This window comes from Micromesistius poutassou (assembly GCF_964030765.1).
Source record: "Micromesistius poutassou genome assembly, chromosome: 2".
NCBI classification, from domain to species: Eukaryota; Metazoa; Chordata; class Actinopteri; order Gadiformes; family Gadidae; genus Micromesistius; species Micromesistius poutassou.
The window spans coordinates 9,534,104-9,552,835 of record NC_140272.1 but is presented as its reverse complement, the minus strand read 5'-3'; the positions used below and the strand labels follow the sequence as shown (position 1 = coordinate 9,552,835).

At 43.0% G+C, this 18,732-nt stretch overlaps 2 protein-coding genes across 2 annotated transcripts; one reads left to right on the top strand and one right to left on the bottom strand.

Annotated features, from left to right (window-relative positions):
• The first annotated feature begins 1,881 nt into the window (after positions 1-1,881).
• Positions 1,882-6,669, top strand: apobec2a (apolipoprotein B mRNA editing enzyme, catalytic polypeptide-like 2a). Its single transcript, XM_084463552.1, has 4 exons — positions 1,882-2,297; positions 3,722-3,943; positions 4,631-4,942; positions 5,869-6,669. Exons 1-3 carry the CDS (start codon positions 2,089-2,091, stop codon positions 4,935-4,937), a joined length of 738 nt encoding a protein of 245 aa, XP_084319678.1. The 5' UTR covers positions 1,882-2,088; the 3' UTR covers positions 4,938-4,942; positions 5,869-6,669.
• Positions 6,670-7,123: 454 nt separating this feature from the next.
• On the bottom strand, positions 7,124-8,586 carry pth4 (parathyroid hormone 4; the record flags this gene model as incomplete). Its single annotated transcript, XM_084464747.1, has 2 exons — positions 7,124-7,415; positions 8,501-8,586. 2 exons carry the CDS (start codon positions 8,584-8,586, stop codon positions 7,124-7,126), a joined length of 378 nt encoding a protein of 125 aa, XP_084320873.1.
• Between the last annotated feature and the right edge of the window lie 10,146 nt (positions 8,587-18,732).

Genomic DNA, 18,732 nt, shown 5'->3' with positions numbered 1-18,732 from the left:
CCAATTCTTAGAAACATCTCCTCTATCACAATCAAGTTACAGCTGCAGTTATCCAAGGTTTATTAGGTGCTATCCAGAAATGAAGAAACTTTCTAATAAATTAGTTAAAATTGTTGTTTGTTAATGTTCATGGCTCGGCCCATTTATAAAGGGTTAATTAGATGAACCTTAGAAACGATGGAATAATTTCACCTTACTTACAGAGTAAATTGTGATGTTGTCCTTATTAATGTTGTGGGACATATGGTAGAGGTTCATTTCAATACCGATTGAATGCTCTTCATCAGGGATATGGTAAGAACATGGTATTACCACGGAAACAAACAAGGCTTCCATCTACAATTCAGTTTCTGCGTACTTACTGAGTCAATTGTGAAAACATCTGCAAGATTGTAGCCAGTGTTTAATGAGGTGTGCCATGAAGCTAGAGGAAAAGTTTCTTACCAGCTGCGTATTGAAGACATTTTTCAACTTCAATAAAACAATTCCTAGTTTCTAAGGTAAATCTAATAAACCATTTATGAATGGGTGGAGCTATGAACAATTATTACAATTAACAACTATAAACGAAAAATTAATTTATTGGAAAATACTTAATACCACATAATTTCACTTGGGCTGTTATCAACATCAACCTTGGTACGGGAAAACTCTGTTCTTGAGCCGGTCCCAGTGTTCAGACCGAAGCAGGAAAACAGTACATGTATACATGACGATATGACGTCTTCCTTTGGCCCTTACAGTAAACACCCTGGTGGCTGGGGAGAAGCAGCCAGTGATGTGCTGTCCTCTGTAGCGCTGGGGGAAGGCTAGGGAAAGCAGAGAGAATACCAGCATTCATACAAATTTGGCTAAATAAGGGCTCCATGGTTCTTGGTTGAGTATGACCTTTGATCTTGGGTTAACCTTTACATTTAACCAGGGATTCATACTTCCTTCTGTTTTGAATCCAATGTTTTTTTACTAGCATTGACAATTGTAACATTCACAATGAAAGGAAGATTATTTGTCTTTATTTATTGAACATGATATTTTTACAACTGTTTGTATCAGCCTGTTCTACGGTCCTGCTGCCGCTGGTATCAGCCTGTTCTACGGTCCTGCTGCCGCTGGTATCAGCCTGTTCTACGGTCCTGCTGCCGCTGGTATCAGCCTGTTCTACGGTCCTGCTGCCGCTGGTATCAGCCTGTTCTACGGTCCTGGTGCTGCTGGTATCAGCCGTTTCATGTCTTGGTGCCCATGGGAGAGCTGTGCTTCTCTTCTCCCATGGGAGAGGAGGGCTTCCTGCACAAAGCCTCTCTGGATGCCGTGTGAGCAGCAGCTGCTGTGTTTGTCAGGTGTTCCTCTCCCCCCCCCTCCTGGTACACGTCGGCCACATCCTAGTCCCTGCTCCCCCTTCCTACCACTCACCTCTCTTTCTGTCACAAAGTGACATTGGTACAAACCTTATGAAGACCTAAGTGGTTCAGGAGTAACCTCTGTAAAGAGGACGTTTTAAAATACACGCTCACACACACACGCACACACACACATACACACACGCACACGCACCCACACACACACACACACACACACACACACACACACACACACAAGCACACAAAGTTTTGCTGGAAAGTTTTCTTTGCAGGTTAGGCAGAACTTGAAACACACACACACACACACACACATGCACACACACACACACACACACACACACACACACACACACACACACACACACACACACACACACACACACACACACACACAAACACATACTAACTCAGCAATAGTCTGTCCCTGGCCACCACCTAGTTTGTCTTTTAATAGCTCTGGATGGCGTCTGAGCAGCAGCTGCCTGTGTCGGTCAAACGGCCCCTCTCTCACCTCCTGCTTTGACATTTTGGCCACATCCTGGTCTCTGCTTTTCCCCTATCTACCATTCCACTCCCAAGTCCCCCGTGCTCCCGTCTGCTGTGTAGGCTGTCTCTGTCTTCTATGTGTCTCTCTTCCTCGCTTCTCTGCTCTGCTCTCCCCCTCAAACCCTCCACCCGACTCTGGACTCCGGACACCCGGACACTCGGGACATATATTCCACACTGAGCCATGGCGGACCGGAAGACTGCACAGCCCAGGAGGAAAGAGAGGAAGGAAGCGGCGGTGGCAGAAGCGCCTGAGGACAAAAAGGAAGGGGCGATGCAGGTGGAGGTTGGCGATGGAGGCCAGCCGCTGGGGAACGGAGAGGTGGAGGCCAGTGCTGCCAACGGAGAGGCTGTGGAGCCCATGGAGCTGCCTCCGTTTGAGATCATCACAGGGTACGTTCCCGCTCACCTCCACCACTCTCACACCACTAGTGCCAACAGGAGGGTTGAGTTAAGGGCTGATCACTATGGCACCTGACGGCTTGATCAGAACATAATGCAACGCACTCTTCGGTTTAGTAACGTGAGCAACATGACACAGAGATGAATATACCAGAACACTAACAAGCTGAGGCACACACACACAAGACAGGCAAACAAACGCAACACACGCGCGCACACACACACACACACACACACACACACACACACACACACACACACACACACACACACACACAGATGCACACACACACACACACACACACACACACACACACACACACACACACACACACACACACACACACACACACACACACACACATTATGTATCTCTCTTAAAGGAGCTTGCAACAAGAGTTGCTGGTTCCTGCTGTTGAATATGTCAATGGCCACAGGTCTATAAATAAAGATCTAGGATTCCACTGTTGGCAGACACTAAAATAGAAGCCTACATTGACCTGATTATCTTGCTGTCCTGACCTTATGGTCACCAGGAATCCCTCCGGCTACTTGAACTCTTTTTATTATGTGGTAGAAGTATCTTAGAAAGGGGTCGGAGTCAATCGACCTACAGGGAGGAGATAGAAGCTAGCTTTGTAGCACATTCTGCCATGACAATACACACACTCATTCTTACACACACAAACAGGCACACACACGCACACATGCACACAACCACTGAGGACAAAAGCTTTGGAAAGTTGCAATACATAAGCTTATTAAAGTTGCAATACATAACATTTCAGCTAGCTTGTAGCCTTAATATACCTGGACAATGCTGATCGATAGTGATTTCAATAAAGTTGAATTAAATTGCATCCTATAACTGATATATTCTTCAAATTAAAGATAGTGGCCGACACCTACCTCTCTTTTTGTTTACAACAATGTTACGATCTACACTCTTAAGGCCCTCCCACTCACCATAAACCCCTCCCACTCACCCTAAACCCCTCCTACTCGTCTTAAACCCAACCCAGCCATGTCCACTGACTCAGTTTGCATGACACAGTTCACAGTGGTCAGAGTGGACTCTGGAGGTTTTTGAATTCTCAGAGCAGCCCCCCTGCCAGCCAGAGGGGCTCCATGTCACACTGTGAGACATTAAGATGCAGTAATGTTTCCATAACCCAATCCTGCTTGATTCTGCTTCCTCACAAAATGGTCCGCTTTGATTTGATATCAGTTGCTTGAAGATTCTGCCAACATGGATGTCTAAATTGTACCAGATACATTTACAGATACATTACAGATAATATGTTTTCTTCTAACAAGCAGCTCTAAAGATTGTTTTAAAGAAAATGTGTTCATGGAGATAAGATCTCAAGTCAGTATTTATCTTTTTCTTCATTTCTCATCTTCAACCGAAACAGAGACCGCATCGATCCTTTCGCTTTCAAGTTTCAGTTCAAGAACGTGGAGTACTCCTCAGGGCGGAACAAGACCTTCCTGTGCTACCTGGTGGACAAGGGCGCGGACGAGGGCCTGGCCCGGGGCTATCTGGAGGACGAGCACGCCGGCCTGCACGCCGAGGAGGCCTTCTTCTTACAGATACTGCATGACTACGACCCCGGGCGCAAATACAACATCACCTGGTACGTAGCTACGCTGGCCTTCACATGTCTCTCACCTGGTACCTAGCTAAGATTACCCTTTACATGTTATGTCTAGCTAAGCTGGCCCTTTATATGGAATGTCTCTCACCTGGTACCTAGCTAAGATGTGCCTTTACATGGTATGTCTCTCACCTGGTACAGCTTACCAATTACATGGTATGTCTCCCATCTGGTACCTAGCTAAGATGACCCTTTACATGGTATGGCTCTCACCTGGTACATAGCTAAGCTTACCCTTTATATTGTATGTCTCCCACCGTACCTATCTAAGATTACCCTTATTATGGTATGTCTCTCACCTGGTACCTAGCTAAGATTACCCTTATTATGGCATGTCTCTCACCTGGTACCTAGCTAATATGACCCTTCACATGGAATGTCTCTCAACTGGTCCATAGCTAAGATGGCCCCTTACATGTTATGTCTAGCTAAGCTGGCCCTTTATATGGAATGTCTCTCACCTGGTACCTAGATAAGATGTACCTTTACATGGTATGTCTCTCACCTGGTACATCTTACCCTTTATATGGTATGTCTCCCATCTGGTACCTATCTAACCTTACCCTTTACACGGTATGGCTCTTACAGAATACGCCCAATAACACTGACATAACACTACAAACCTATGGGCTATATAGTGTATATAAGTGTTGTTTGACTCCTCAGGTACGTGTCATCTAGTCCCTGCATGGCCTGTGCGTCCAAAATAGTGGAGGCTCTGAAGAGCAGGAAGAACTTAAAGCTCAGCATCTTCGCCTCCCGGCTGTTTGAGTGGGAGGAGCCAGAGATCCAGACGGGCCTCAAAGCCATGCAGGAGGCAGGCTGCAAGCTGAGGATCATGAAGCCCCTGGACTTCTCCTATATTTGGGACACATTTGTGGAGAACGATGAATGTGACCTGAACCTCTGGGAAGACTGCAAGGACAACTATGAGTATTACCAGGAGAAGCTGGCAGACATACTGCAGTACTAGCCAGAGTGAGTGTTGTGGGGCGGAGCGGTGGAGGGTAAAGTGGGGAAGATTTGGTGACCCACTAGACACACACTACATTGGTATTGTTGGGGACAAAATAGAAACAGTTCACACTACATTGGTATTGTTGGGGACCCAATAGACACAGTTCACACTACATCGGTAGAGCCGGGGGGCCAATAGACACAGTGCAAACTACATTGGTAGTGTACTGTGTAGTTAAAGTTGCTGTACCTATAATTTGAGTGTCATTGATTCAAAATGCCATTCAGCTATTAGTGACTGAAATGCTCTGTAAAATGTGTGCTCTGTTGGATGCACGCCTAACCCAATTTACATTTAAGACCACTCCCTGCCCACTTCTGATCAATCAGGGACTGTTTCCCTGGGAGCAGAAAGGGAGGAAGGGAGGGTCAGAAGGAGGAAGAGAGGGAGGGAGGGAGAGGAGAGGAGAGGAGAGGAGAGGAGGAGGGGGAGGGGGAGGGAGAGGGAGGGAAGGAGAGAGGAGAGAGGGATGGAGAGGAAAGAGAAAGGGAGGATGGGAGAGATGGAGGGAGGGATGGAGAGAGGGAGGGAAGTTGCATTTCTTTGTTTATTTTATTAATCAATTTTTAGTTTTTCTCTCTTGACAACCCTCGGATCTTGCCATAGGTCCATGAGTTAAAGGTTTATTCTGTACTTTTTTGGAAACACTGGACTGCTTTAAGGTAGATTCAGACCACCAGGGTCATTAAAAAACCCTTATCTGAATCTGGGTAACGTTGTTGACACAGTGAATAATGCTTCATGCTACATACACCTTGAAGCTGTGTTCACCGAGCTCCTAAACCCATGTTTAAGAGTCAGAGCAGGTACAGCAGGTAGATACTGTGATACATAACATGATGTTGATACTGCTATATTCTCTCTCGTTCTCTCTCCCTCAACATAGGAACACAGTTGACTCAACACAGAACATCATCATAACTCCAAGACCACCTCTACTGCATCAGCCTTGATGATGTTCACTTTTTGGTGATCAATCTGTATTGTCCATAATGCACAATTGTTTGTTTTTATCTAAATGAGTAAATATTTTTTTTTATTACAAAAATTAAGTATTTAGATATCAATTCAAATAAAAAAAATATTTGGAGAGAAGTTGGCAGAATAAGCACTTCAGCATGCAATTATGGTTTGCAATAAAACATTTCTAATCCAGTAGGACAAACTTCATTTTAATTCATTTGAATAATTCAGTATGGTGAATATTTGTTGTTCCATTTGCCACGTGAACCACCTGTATGAATGTATTTGTGTGACGGTAAATTAATTGATTTGCATGAAGGATTCAGAAACCTTACATACTTTGAGAGAGACGTTCACTATCCCAATAGCTCTTGTAATACGATCTAAGTAACTTACACACTTACATTGCATATATCATATGATATACGCTCTTCATAAGCAAATTTAGGTATTTCATTGCTGTTTATTGGCCATATATCTTGGTAATGAGGTGCAATACCAGTGTGGCAGTGCACATGTGTTTCAAATGTTTCCAGCATCTTCCCTGGGCCAATAATGTGGAACTGAGTAAGACAATCTCCCCTCTTTTATTAATTTATACAATTATAGATATAATATATCAATATCATCTATATTTATAATAATTGTTTTCATATGACGTAACAATCCAAAACATGTCTTAAATCACATTAATACTTCAAATAAAAGTGCTATTTTAAAGGATTATTTGTGACCTTCTCTATGTTCTGATTGTTTATTGAAATCAATTTGTAACTGAATCAAACCAAGAACACAAACATGGCCAACGTCTGGCTCACCTTAAAGACGTCTTCTTTCTGTATTTATATGGGGACAACAAATCAACCATCAGGGTGAGGAAAAGACATATATAATGCCAAATTATTTGGCAGATTATGATTGCAATGTATTTATCTGAGCCATATTTACTATTATTACTACGCAGTTAAATACACAACCTAGTAGATTTCTTAATACAAAGTTAAACAAGGATAGAAACCTTACTGATATCAAAAATAGTTCAGATAATAAAAAAAAAGACAAAGAAATATTCCATCACATATTGAGCATAAACATAACGAGTGATGTATCCAATACTTTGTATTGTTGTCCATGCAATGGATTCAATTATATATATATATATATATATATATATGATACTATGGCTCTCTCTCTGGCAGTGGCATCAGGTAGGGATTAAAAAAGTCTCTGAGCAGGTTGTCCCTGGCTGCTCTGTACTGGCCGTTTGCGACAGTAGACTGGGGGATTCCCCCCAGGCTGACCCCCAGCCCTGGACCCAGGCGGAGGGCCTTGGGGGGGCTGAGCGGGGCCGAGCGGGGCTGGGCGGTGTGCAGGCCCTCCATGGCGCTGGACAGCCAGATGAGTCTCCTGAGGCTCTGGATGCTGCGGCCGCGGTCGTGCAGTAGCTGGTGTTCGGTCACAGAGCGACGGCTGAGGCAGGGGGAACACGGAGCAGAAAGGTTGTTCTACTACATGCACTCCACGGTGCCATCAAAGACAAGAACTAGCTTATGTTTACATAAAGGCAACTCTCAGGGTTGTGTGTGTGGGCCACGAGAGTTGCAAACTACTATAACCTGCGCACCTGTACGGTCATTTCCGGGCTGCTCACCACATTATTATTAAAAAATGTTTTTTTACCGTCAATATCTGTCATCACAAAATGACTGGGGTTTTGGGATGGGGGGCTTTGAGGGGGCTCAGCCTTTTACCGCCACTGAGTGACGAACAGTACAGAAAGATTGTTCTACTGCATCTAGTCCACTGTACCATCAACAACAAGAACTAGTTCAAAACAACCTAAGCCGGATGAAGCTTTAGACACACACACACACACACACACACACACACACACACACACACACACACACACACACACACACACACACACACACACACACACACACACACACACACACACACACACACACACACACACACACACACGTATGGGTTAACTCTCAAAGTCATCCCAGTCCAAAGCTGAGCCAGGGTTTACTTGTGGAGCTTAAGAGATCTTAACACTTTCATCTCTGAAATACATTTTTATGATACAATAAAAAGGTAATATTTTCTGAACTGTGTAACAATTACTTCAAATCAATGGTTATTGTGCACCGGTATTACAACATGTACTGGAGGGATGTGTACTGGTAATCTTACTGAACACTGGTGGGATGGTTGCAGCAATCAGTTCCCCAAATAGGGAGGTTCAAGTACAAGAGCTCCCCCTGCTGGTGGCGTCCAACCTCTCGGGTGAAACGCTTTTATTTTCCCCATAGACACGTTTTAAGGTAAATACACTAATATGCTTTTTGCTTTGCAGAAACATTTAGGTTCCTAAAAACATGTAGTCACTACAAAAAACACTTGTAATACCATGTGTTTAACAGTAGCTCATATTTTTTTAATCATTGCAATATTGGGTGGCCTGGATGGCGACCAGAGGTCACAGGTTTTACTCTCCCTCCCTAACGCCTACAGAAGGTAAAGAGCTCCTTCAGCACAGCACTCACCTCTCATCCTGCTGACACCGGCCTGCTGGGACCAGAGCCAAAACAACAACAGCAAGGAACAGCACAGGCTTACGACCAAACCACATCTTCTGCAATGGATAAAGAGCAGCCATGAATTACATTAATCACAACAGCAGACCTCAGCGGCCAATGTGCTCCCTATGATCATGGACACTCATCATGAATGATCAAACTCGTGCACCACCACTTTGGACCCACTCCAGAAAAGTTTACATTTTCCTAAAACTCAGTTGACAATTGGTTGCGGGGGGATACGGAACTGAAAATAACAACTTCATTCATACGTTGATTTAATACAGAGAAAATTCACAAGACTTACAATCTCTCGGATGACAAAAAGCGATAAGCTCCTTGTGGGCTGCGAAGAATGGAGGCAGTACTTACGTCCGCCCTGTGGGTGACGAGCAGGGTCATCAGTGCTCTGACTTACAGCCCTTCACTGCTGATCATTGTGCTGCAAGGCTTTTTATAGAGCCACACACACACACACACACACACACACACACACACACACACACACACACACACACACACACACACACACACACACACACACACACACACACACACACACACACACACACACACACACACACACACAAGATACTTGTTCCTTGGTTTCACATTCACATGACATCAACTACAACTATTCTCCCACCAGCTTACAAGCCCTAATGAAGCTATGATACCACTTCCTGGGATGACAGAAGCTTCTCCACCATCACTGCTGGCAACACCGTTGTCTTGACAACACGAGAGGAAGGTTTCCCTTGGTGAAAAATGCTGTCTGGCAAGGCAAGTTTATCTACACAGCACCAATCATTTAAAGAGATTAAGGCAAGGAAAGTGGAAAACATAATAAAAACATAAACATCTTTCAAATGTAATAAATTACAAATACTAGATACTGATACTGCATTTTCAATTAAAAGCTGCGGCAAACAGAAATGTTTTGGGCCCTGATTTAAAAGAATAAACAGACCTGTGGTGCATCAAACCTAAAAGCTGCTCCATCATAAAGCGTAGAGCAAAGACATAATTCGTAATCCAGTAAGAACTAGTTTCCAGTTTACATATTTATAAAGTTACTAAGGTCGTGGCGAAGTTGTCCTTGTTAGTATGGAGCTTGCGTTTTGGGGGACCAAAGATGCTGATGCTGGTAGAGGCTGGTTGAATCCTGGCAGCTATGGTAGGGCCTAGTGGTTCAGTGGGTAAACCATTTGTTACTGGGCCAGTGAACCAGAGTCCGACTTTTCCTGATAGAGGAGCCAGCTGCTCCTGTTAGCGGTTAAAGACTCACCACCTGATGTCTCATGCTCTGGTGTGTCTGTCTATATACACTCTGTTCTCTCTGTGTCATTAATGCTCTATGTGATGGATGCCTGTGGCAATACATTTCCTCTCCGGAGGACAATACAACCTAATCTTATCTTAAAATGAGCTTATGATGTTACAAATAAACAAGCCTGGTCCTTGAGGCCCCTGGGAACAGCTCTTTGAACGGTTGGCAGGTTCTATAAAACCATTGTGATGATGAACCAACAAGGCACGTTTGCTGACTTTGTCTGTGGATCATATACAGTATGTGCATGTTGCTTCCAGCATTATGAATTCTCCACACAGCTTCCGATAAAAAGAGTACTAGTGTTATCTTCAAATAGCTACATTAAACGCTAAAGCCGATAAAGAATGTGCCGCAGTCATAAAAACCTGCAGACTACAGAAGTAAGCCGACTGAAACAGAGTTATTTCAGGCTTGTTTTATCTCTTTTGGAGCAGGTGTCTCTTGAAGCTCTCTGATGTCCGACTCCATCCGAACATCACCGCCAAACAGCATCCATGAACCTTTCCTGCTATTAATCTTCTCCAATGAAACATTAATTTGTTGTATTTGTTTGGTGGAATAATTGGATTTTACGGTGCCTAGGAGCTAGGAGTAGCCTCGCTATTCCACTGTCCCTTAGAAAACTCATTCTAGTCACTCAGTCTATTGTAAACATCTTTAGAATGAGCACTTTCGACAGGATACTAAGTACAACCTTTGTAGTCTGCTGTAATGTTTCTGCTATAGCCAGGTAACAACCCCCGCCCATAAGCTGACGTCTTAATTTCGAGACTGTTGGTAAATAGTCTCTTGTCTATTTGATAGGATCTGACATAGGCCATATTAGAGACATTTCCAGCCTGGGAGTTTCATGCCCAAGATCAGACAAGTCTACTTCTCCTATTCCTCCTAACTGTTTATACAGTTGTAGGACTCTCTGAGGAACACTGCAACATTATTAAGAAAAGAAAGAGAGATGTGCATTCTACCACCCTACCTGTTGTGTGTGCCAGTAGCAGGTTCAGAATGTGTGCATAACACCAGTCCATGTATCTGAGAGAGAGGCGGCGAGCCCTTGATACCGCCCCTGCATGCTAGCTGCACCATCAGGGAGTCGCCCACATGTGTGCCAATGTCTGTGTCATGTCGTTTTCAGTACCTCTGTGAAACATTGGAACTAACAGCACCACCACAGCAACCAGTTGCTCACCATCGGCATCTGAATGATTGCACCCTGGTCTTTAGAGGGGACATCTGGGTTGCATCTATCTGCACTGAAAACAGTAGCGCCTCTTTAATCTCTTCTGCTATCATGCCCTTTATCACCTGGCTTACAACATCCACAGCTTTCAATGTGCTGCTGAAGGCACAGAAAATACTAACCTAAAAGTATGCTTGATTCCACAAAGTTGCCATGGTTGAATGCAGTATTTTCTAATGTATATGGAGCTTCTGCTCTAAGCACTCTGTAACCAAGTCCACACTGGCCTATGACTTTTAGCACATAAACTCAACATATGCTTGTTATTGTACCATTGAATGGTACAATAAAAGTAAATTTTATGGAAACAGATACCGAACAGCTAGTAATCATGGCTCCTCATGGCAAATGTCTGGGTCATCATCATCCACCAGCTACAAAAGCAGTTCAAGCAGTCATAGGCCTAAGGAGTTTTGGTCTAAACTAACAACCTATAAGGCAGGAAACACCTTTGCACTCACCAAAAGCTGATAAAGCGTACTTCTTAAGCCTCTGGTATCTTGGTTTCGGGAGAGGTATGACGGTGTGAGATAGTGAAACCCTTCTCACTTCCAGGAAAAGGCTTGTATGTGAAATGTTCCCCCCTGGTACATGGTATGGACTAACGGGCCTTGATTGGTCCACCTGGGTCAAATCAGGTGCCTTATTTAAGGGGTGTTGCATTACGTGTTTGGGAGGAAAGGTAAGACTGGCTTGACGCGAGGCCAGTACTTGCCCATTCTGTTATGATAGATTATGCCTAATCTAGCAAATTTGTTAGACAGTTAAACAGTTTTTCTTTTTGAACAACTAATTTATATTTTGTAACCAAGGGATTTTGTTTTGTTTATTTATGGTTCGGTCTTTATTTTGGGAAGTGAATAAAACTTCATACTTTTTCGGAATTGCCCTCGTGTTTTTGCCTCGTTTCACTCTCCAATCCAGTTGCCCACATCCCGAAGTGGACTGAGTCGAGAGCAGGGTTGCCAACTCTCACGCATCTGGAGTGAAAAAAAACCCCAAAACCCGTTACTGTGTGTTCACACCGCACTTTGTCCCATTTCGCCTATTCGCGCGAATAGGCGAATGTTGCCGCGCGACAAATCATAATCTGTCGCTGTGCATTTTTGTGTGCATTCGCGGGGCGAATTTTTTTTTTGCCTGACAACGGTCATTCATGCCAATTCATTCTCATCAACCATGGCCGAGATGTGTCTGTACCTGTTGTGGAAGAGGGAGAGCCCGTCGTTTATGGGTTAATAATATAATCCGGAGGCGCACACCGCTTTGTGCCGTGATATTATATATATCGTATATATTATATGATATAGATATTTATATATTATATGTAGATATAGAGCGGGAGTCGCAAACGGCAACAATCACTTTCTCCTCCAAGCTGCGGTTCACTGAACGGTTGAACGGTGATTGGCTGTTTTACGTTACTTCACCCAGGGAGTGAACTGATTGGCTGTTACGTGACGTCACCCAGGGAGTGAACGCTGATTGGCTGTTTTACGTTACTTCACCCACGTTACCCACACGGAGTGAACGCTGATTGGCTGTTTCAACGCGAATGCCGCGAAGAAGTTGAAATATTTTAACTTTATTCGCGGGGCGAATTATTCGCGGCGCGAATCCACGTGAACGCGCTCGCCGTTCACGAGGAAAAATTTCGCGCTGTCAATCAAATCTTGTCGCGCGTATCGGCGAAAAAAAAATTCACAAATACACAGTCATGTAAGCATTATAAGATTCTACAGAGTCTCACTCCGGCCAAAACCCAAAAGTTGGCAACCCTGCGAGAGGCTCATTGTCACGGGTAACAGTTCAACACTATGATTTATTCAGAGACACAAGGTAAACGGATGCACTCCGGAGTTGGAAGTATCTCTCAAATCCAGGTAGAACTTCAGTCTATATTGGCATGGGTGGAATGGTAAAGAAGCCACGCCCATATGGTCTGATATATCTCAGACCCATACACTTTATATGGTGTCTTGACCATTATATCTAGAAGCAGAAACTAGTCAGAGCTGATCCAATGAGGTACTAATGTTAGCTTTAATATTGTGGGGACTAATCAAATAGAATAAGTTAATTCACATCACAGCCCCTGATGAAAGCTTGCCAATAAGCTAACTGGGGTCTCTTGGCAATATAGCCCCGCAGCCAATGTTCGGCAGGGTTAGGGTTAAGGCTAATTCTGCGATGAGTGATACTGAGCTGTAGCATACAAACAGGCACGTATTTGACGTGACTCGTCATTGTCTTTCTCTCTACCGTGAGACACCAGTTGTGTGCTTGATTGTCTGCATCATCCTTCAACACCTACCACTACCCTCCAGTCTCTTTACTCCTGGCCTCCTTCCACCACTACCCTCCAGTCTCTTTACTCCTGGCCTCCTACCCCTACCCTCCAGTCTCTTTACTCCTGGCCTCCTCCTACCACTACCCTCCAGTCTCTTTACTCCTGGCCTCCTCCTACCACTACCCTCCAGTCTCGTTACTCCTGGCCTCCTCCTACCACTACCCTCCAGTCTCTTTACTCCTGGCCTCCTCCTACCACTACCCTCCAGTCTCTTTACTCCTGGCCTCCTCCTACCCCTACCCTCCAGTCTCTTTACTCCTGGCCTCCTCCTACCACTACCCTCCAGTCTCTTTACTCCTGGCCTCCTCCTACCCCTACCCTCCAGTCTCTTTACTCCTGGCCTCCTCCTACCACTACCCACCAGTCTCTTTACTCCTGGCCTCCTCCTACCTCTACCCTCCAGTCTCTTTACTCCTGGCCTCCTCCTACCCCTACCCTCCAGTCTCTTTACTCCTGGCCTCAGGGTGAGGGGGGTCCAGAGAAGAGGACTGGTTGTGACTGGGCCTGCTTGTGACCGGGCCTGCTTGTGACTGGGCCAGGTTGTGACCGGGCCTGCTTGTGGTTGTGACCAGGCCTGGCTCTGACTGAGCCTGGTTGTGACCGGGCCTGGTTGATAGCATTAATAGGAATAGGAGCAACTACTGAAATCCAACATCTCCATACGGCTAATCCAACAAAAACTAAAATCGAAGGTAATCTCCAATAATGGCTGTGATGAGTCAATTTAATATTATAACCTTTTTGTTCATTTAAATGTGCAGTTTGTAGAATTAGGTGGCATCTAGCGGAACAGACTTGACATGAATGTAATGTAATAATGTTTTAATTATTGTATAATCCCATGATAATAAGAATCCTGTTTTCATTACCTTAAAATCAGCCCTTTTATATCTACTGAGTGGGTGTACCGCCATGGAGCACACCATGTTTCTACAGTAGCCCAGGACGTACAGACTGCTCCACACACAGGCACAGCTGCTCTGATGGAGCACCACACGTCCACACACCGTGGTGTTACAAAGGTTAACCCTCTATCTGACATGGCCTTCAACAACAACCACTGTCAGGACGGTTGATGCTCCACACACCCACACCTCAACACCCCCTGCGTTCTGAGCAGATAGGAACATTCTCAAACTGGCTGGCAGAAGACCGGCAGGAACATATAATTGTATGGCTGTTGTCTCTTAATTACGGTCTTAGTTTAGTAACAGTGGCATAGATTACTATGTTGACGATCAAATAAGACATTACCACGTCTAAGCAAGAACAAAAACGAGTTTGGGTGGACTTACCATTTACAGACAGAATTGCCATCTTTACTTGTAAACTACAAGCCATAGCTTTACAGACTAAATAACTTTACTTTCACACCTAACACAATTCAGGCCAGTACAGGACACCTAATACATTACAGGCTATTGTAGGCCACCAAACACAACACAATACAGGCCACCTTACCCAATACAGGCCAGTGCAGGCCATCATAGCGTCTCATACATTTTTGGAAGAGAAGGGTGTGTTGCTGCTCTGTTGGTTGCAATCTGCAACCTGACCACTAGATGCCACTAAATTATACAAACTGCACCATTTAATTGTCCCATTAATAAAATACGTCACCTACATTTGACTCAACACACAAACCAAAATCTATTATTTATGTATTAAGGTAAGTTAAACTATCTCTTTGCAAAGCTTAATCATTGCAGCATATACTTATACATTTCTGTGGGTTATTTGTAAATTTTAAAAGCAGGTGACCGATCATCAGGTGAGCCATCATGAGTTCAGTACCTGGGGGAGGAGGGGGTACCAGAGAAAACATTGCAGACATCATGGGTTGCTGAATAAGATTACATTGTACTTTATTCATTGGCAAGAGTAAATGAATATTACAGCCTATAAATTAACATTCTTTATCGGCACACCAAAGACTAGTCGTCTGTGCTGCGCAGGAATCTACAGGACATGCTCAACATTGAGTTGACCCTCAGGTGCTTCAAATTTGATGGCTTTAAGTATGTGTATATATATATATATATATATATATATATATATATATATATATATATATATATATATATATATATATATATATATAAATAAAGATAGTTATCAATATCTACACACATATATATATACACATATATATATATACACATATATATATATAGATATATATCTATAGATATAGAAATATATCTACATATAGATATCTATATAAATATATAGTGTCTTCCTCAATTGCTTGATTATCATTATTTTGTTGTTCTGATGCATTCAAATGACATGACACTTAGACCAAAGCATTCCACATGATCATATATTACAAAAGAGTAAAGAAAAGAGGTTAGTGCACACCTTATGTGCACACTTACACATATACAGAGTTGCACATGTATTGTGATTCCGTTAGTGCAAACTGAAATGATAAAATTATAACAACCAAACTGCCACCCACTGAGACGGAGACGAGCACACAGGCAGCACATGTTAGGAGGTCAAACACATGTTAGGAGGTCAAGCAAAGGGAGCAGAGCCCAACAAATCAAATCATTATGTTGCATAGATTGAAGCAAACAGGAATAACAGGTTGGCTTGACAACAGAGAAACAGATTGGGGTACAGAAGGAAGGAACACAGGATATGTTATATTGAAGACAGAAATAATGGGTAAGGAAAGGACACACACTGAGGAAAAACAACTTCACCCAAGTTATATGTGGCCAGCGCCACCGCTCCCCATATGCAGAGTATGCAGAGCGCGTAGGGCTTACATTACAATCCACCATTGTTATTTCTCAATTGCAAATTACACTCCGATTTTCGCATCGGAGGCGGAGCACCCTTTATCAGCGTAGTCGTCCCCCCCCCCCCGCCGCCAACAACCAGAGCGTAAACCAAACATGGCATGGCAGTTTCTCTGATGGGAAATGTTTGTTATTCTATACAAAAGGTGTTGAAATCAAAGCCATGTTACTAAACGCTGTGGTGGAGCCATGTGGAAGCAGAGTAAATTAAAACCCTCCAGAATGAATGAGATTCACAATGTTTTATGAAATGACAACATGCAAACAAGCAAGTATTCCTTACACTCTCCTCTCAACGTCTGCTCCTGAAGTCAATTTCCGCCAAGTTAAAATCAACAATTACACCAAGGCTGATACAAAATATGGCATTTAATAGGTTTTAATGTCAGAGAGAATGTGCTTTTTTATGGCCACTATATCTCTAATATATGGTGTCATCAATGTTTAATACTCCCAGGGTAAAATCGAAGAACAAAGCCAGCCTCGAAATGAAGTGGATTATTCTCTTGAGGACAAACCCAAATTAAAGACCGGGTAAACCAAATTCAGTATTTTTCTTCTTATCATATTAATTAGGCCTTAAATGTGTCCCTCAAAACATGTAAAAAATATTTTTCCCATTCATCATTTCCTTGAGGAGCTAGGCCTCAGAGAATGTTCTGTGTGCAGGTTTAAAATGGGCGGGTCTACATCGAGGACCGCGTTACGTAAAGCGGTCTTACTCACATAAACCCGCCCCCTGCTGCCCTCTAGGTATAAATACATTAACCGCGCACTAGCATTCTGTGGTTTCACCCGTCTATGGTTTTACCGCTCACGAGTCTGATTTGAATTGTCAGTTTGCAGCTAGCTTGCCCGTTGGACCTCTCCGGTGATGGGCGTGGTTTCCTGGCCTGCAGCGCACACGCCCCCACCGTCCTGAGCCAGGGATTACTGCTCATTTTTCATCAACTTTGAAGCATAATTTTATATACTTCGCGATTTTTTTAGTCCTTCAAATTTTGCAGGGTGGTTAATAATATATTTTCCTGTGGTATTATAAACTCAAAACCCATAATTATTTTTGGTTTACCCGGTCTTTAACCAATATGAAATAAGTTGACACACTTAAAACATAATCCTGTCCTTGAATATTCGCTCCAAATCCTCAGATCTCCCTACCTCAGTGGTCAGGAGGTGCTAGTAAGATCTTTCTCTAGTCTCTAGCCCTTAATGTGTGATCAAGATGTCAGATTCTTAAGGACATGAACAAAGGTAGGAGACACAGCTCTGAGGTGCGGGGTAACAATAGTGTTTTGTTGCAGGAGCAGCTTTCAGAACAAGTGTTCAGTAAGCCAACAGCGTTCATGATTATATGGGCTTTGCATCGGGAGAATTATAGTCAATCATTTTGACCAAGAGCTGAACAAAACAAAACTGTAATCTAGTAACCCCTGTGTTAATAGACCTAAATGTTGTACAATGCGGGCAAATTACCATCACAAAAACGACATAGCCAATGTTAAGAGTAGTGGCTGACAGTCTGCTCTCAAATACCTTACAAAAAAAGCTGAAGAAATATAATAAAAATATACTGCCTGAAAGAAAAGAAAATGTGTAGGAATGATTTACAAATTATTGACAAATAGTAGAATTAAAGGAATTGAAAGGCTTTAAATGAAAAGTAATTCTGAATAAATGATGTATGTAATGCAGATGTCAATTTCACACAACATTGTGAAGTGATGAATTAGTGTAGAAGTTGTATTATATCAATGAATAACAACGATCCCATGTCTTTCCAGTAATCCATCCATTGTCATTCTCTAAAGGTTTTAACTTTCCTCAGTGTGTTCCACCTTGCAGTGCAAGTATATATGTTTACATTTAAGTCTGCATGTATGTTTGCATGTTAAGTGTGTACTGGGTGTATAAAAGTGGGTCACATTTGGGACACTTCATTCCATACAAAAACATGCAGAACACTGAACACATATTGAGCAGTTAGCTTAATCCAAATGGAGTCTTTTTTCTTTTTCATACAAAGTGACTTTAGGCTACACTGAACACAACAATACCAATCACACCAGGTCCAACATATTGCTTTAAATAACCATGTTTTGTATATAGGTCTTGCATGCGACATAAATGCTATTATGTTTATATAAAAGTAACACCAGTGCCTAATATTTTGTATATTACGAAATTATTTTTTTTGTGCAAATAAAACCGAAGCTATTATAAATTCAAGAATCAGATTTGTGTATATTGGATATGGTTATGCAATAGAAATTTGGAAGTTTAGTTGTGATGTGCAATAACATCTTCAAATTCTAGATTTCTTTAGGTTTTACTAAATGTCAAATGAAATACAACGATAAAGTATTTTTGTGAGGATGTGATCCAGAAATTAGCATTAGAGTTTTGCACAGTCCCCCCCATAAGACTTACAAGGGACCTGGGTGTCATGTCGTCAGTGTTGTGCAT

What these genes read in the sequence shown, in the direction of transcription:
- apobec2a (XM_084463552.1), top strand. Translation starts at nt 2,089, where the DNA reads ATGGCGGACCGGAAGACTGCACAGCCCAGGAGGAAAGAGAGGAAGGAA. An exon ending in CCGTTTGAGATCATCACAGG is followed by an intron (nt 2,298 to 3,721) that starts GTACGTTCCCGC and finishes CAACCGAAACAG; the next exon opens with AGACCGCATCGATCCTTTCG. An exon ending in CGCAAATACAACATCACCTG is followed by an intron (nt 3,944 to 4,630) that starts GTACGTAGCTAC and finishes TTGACTCCTCAG; the next exon opens with GTACGTGTCATCTAGTCCCT.